At 63.0% G+C, this 1,991-nt stretch overlaps 1 protein-coding gene across 1 annotated transcript in view; it reads right to left on the bottom strand.

Moving 5' to 3' along the window:
* Positions 1-14: 14 nt before the first annotated feature.
* The window catches only part of LOC104619197 (piezo-type mechanosensitive ion channel component 1-like), a gene marked incomplete at its 3' end in the record, with an annotated part of 2,333 nt that continues 356 nt past the window's right edge, over positions 15-1,991 (bottom strand). The window contains exons 2-7 of the mRNA XM_010284990.1: positions 1,613-1,872; positions 1,103-1,250; positions 797-1,011; positions 503-661; positions 278-425; positions 15-176 (exon numbers count right to left, since the gene is read on the bottom strand). Coding sequence (XP_010283292.1) covers positions 15-176; positions 278-425; positions 503-661; positions 797-1,011; positions 1,103-1,250; positions 1,613-1,872 — 1,092 coding nt within the window. The remainder of the gene's footprint in view (positions 177-277; positions 426-502; positions 662-796; positions 1,012-1,102; positions 1,251-1,612; positions 1,873-1,991) is intronic.

The following is a 1,991-nucleotide window of genomic DNA, read 5'->3' as shown; positions in this document are numbered from 1 at the left end:
AGCTTGAGGGTGACGGTGACGTCGATGGGGTGGTTGACAACGCCCACCACGGAGCGCACCAGCGACATGAAGAGCAGCGGGAACCAGATGATGGCCACGAGGAAGAGGATGATGAGGCCCCCCATGCCATACTTCACGATCTTCTTCTTCTTCTGCCCCTTGGGCTGGGGGTACTTCTGGGGGGGGGCAGACAGTACGCCGTGCCAGGAGGGCTTGGGGGGACCCCAAGCAACAAGGGGCATGTTGGGAGGTCCTTCTTAGCACGGCAGGGCCATACCTTCTCTGTCTCACGGCTGCATTTGATGATGAAGACGTTGGCGTAGATGTCCTCCACGCACATCCAGTTGGAGAGGGACAGCGTGGTGTCCGTCCAGACCCAGTCCATGACGGCCCGCAGCTCCACCAGGAAAGGCACGAGGCGAAACCTGGGGGGGATGCAAGGAGAGGGGGCTGGCACGGCGCCCACTGGGCACCCGGGGGTCCGTGTGGCCCTGTGCCATACCCCTGGAAGAGGAAGAGGTTGAGGTGGTTGTATTTCTTGGTGAGAAAGTTGCCCAGGATGCGGGTGGGGTAGCCACAGCGGATCTGGTAGGCTGACAGCGCGAAGTAGATGCACTTCACAAAATACCACAGCTGGGCCACCGTGTTGAGGCTGAACAATCTGTGGGAGGGAGGTGTCATCCCCTCCGGCCACCTCCCCGGCCAGGCCAGGCCACCACGTGGGCTTGGGGACACAAAGGTGCCACCCTAGGACCACACTGTGCCCTTGGGGACATCCTCGGGGGATGCTCGGTACCTTTCGGTGACGGCCGGCAGGATGAAGAACATCCAGAGGTGGATGCTGAAGACCAGGATGACCTGGAAGATGAGCTTGCCCAGCACGGTCTTGCGGAGGTAGAGCGCACGGTCAATGACCATGGTGGTGAACTGGATGAGCAGCATGACCAAGAAGGCCTCCGGCACTTGGTCATCTGACAGCGAGGAGGTGATGTCGGCAGCCGCCGAGTGTTTCTGGGGATGCAGGAGAGCTCAGGATACAGCCCAGCCTGACCCCGCCGTGGGAGCTGGCCAGCTGGTGCCCTGCAGGACCCCCTCTGCTCACCCCGAAGGCCCAGAAGCCAAAGATGATGATGATGAAGTCAACCACATCGGCCAGGAACATGAAGGCGTAGACGTCGGTGGCTGCCCGGTGCTGGGTGTGCAGGATGTCCCGGAAGAACCCGCGCACCGGCTGGTACATGTTCTGCGCCCTGGAGGGCGCAGGGGACAAAGGGGATGGGTGAGCGGGGGGCTGCACCCCACAACCCCCAGCCCAACCAGCACCATGGGGCACTCACATGGTGAGGAAGAAGAGCTTGACTCGGAGCCCAAACGCCTTCAGTTTCTTCTGAGCGTGGCTCTGTTTTGCCTCTTCCTCCTCCACCTCCTCCTCCTCTTCCTCCTCCTCCCCATCTTCTATGAGTGAGGCACAGTGTGGGCGACAGCCCGGGGTCCTGTGGGGCTGTGTCCTGCCCCAGAAGACACCAGCCTTGCCCCTCACCAGGGCTTGAGGGATGGGAACCGTCACTCACCTTCCTCTGGAGCCGCCTCCAGCTGCTTCTTCCCCCCCCACCTCTTCCTCCTGAAGCGAAGCTGCATGGCCCCGGCTCCCTCTTCCTGCCCCACGGCATCGCCCTCCGGCTCTGGCTCCGGCCCCAAGGCTGCACCCGGCGCCCTTGGCTCTGCCAGCACCTCTGTCCCTTCCTCACCCGCTGGCACTGGCGGGGATGCTGCTTCCTCCCGCCTCTCCTCCTCTTCCTCATCCTCCACCTGCTCCACCTCTGCCTTCTTCTTGGGGAAGGGGTCTTCCTCGTGGTCCCACAGCCCGTAGGACTGTGAAGGGCCGCGGTCAGGGGGACAGGGTTCCTGATGCCCCACACCCCACACACCTCACCCCCCATCCCACAGCATCAGCTCCCCTTCCACCCCAGGGACCCAACCAGCCATGGGTG

Source organism: Phaethon lepturus, unplaced genomic scaffold (assembly GCF_000687285.1).
Source record: "Phaethon lepturus isolate BGI_N335 unplaced genomic scaffold, ASM68728v1 scaffold34670, whole genome shotgun sequence".
In the NCBI taxonomy this organism is placed as follows: Eukaryota; Metazoa; Chordata; class Aves; order Phaethontiformes; family Phaethontidae; genus Phaethon; species Phaethon lepturus.
This window is presented reverse-complemented; position numbering and strand designations above follow the sequence as displayed.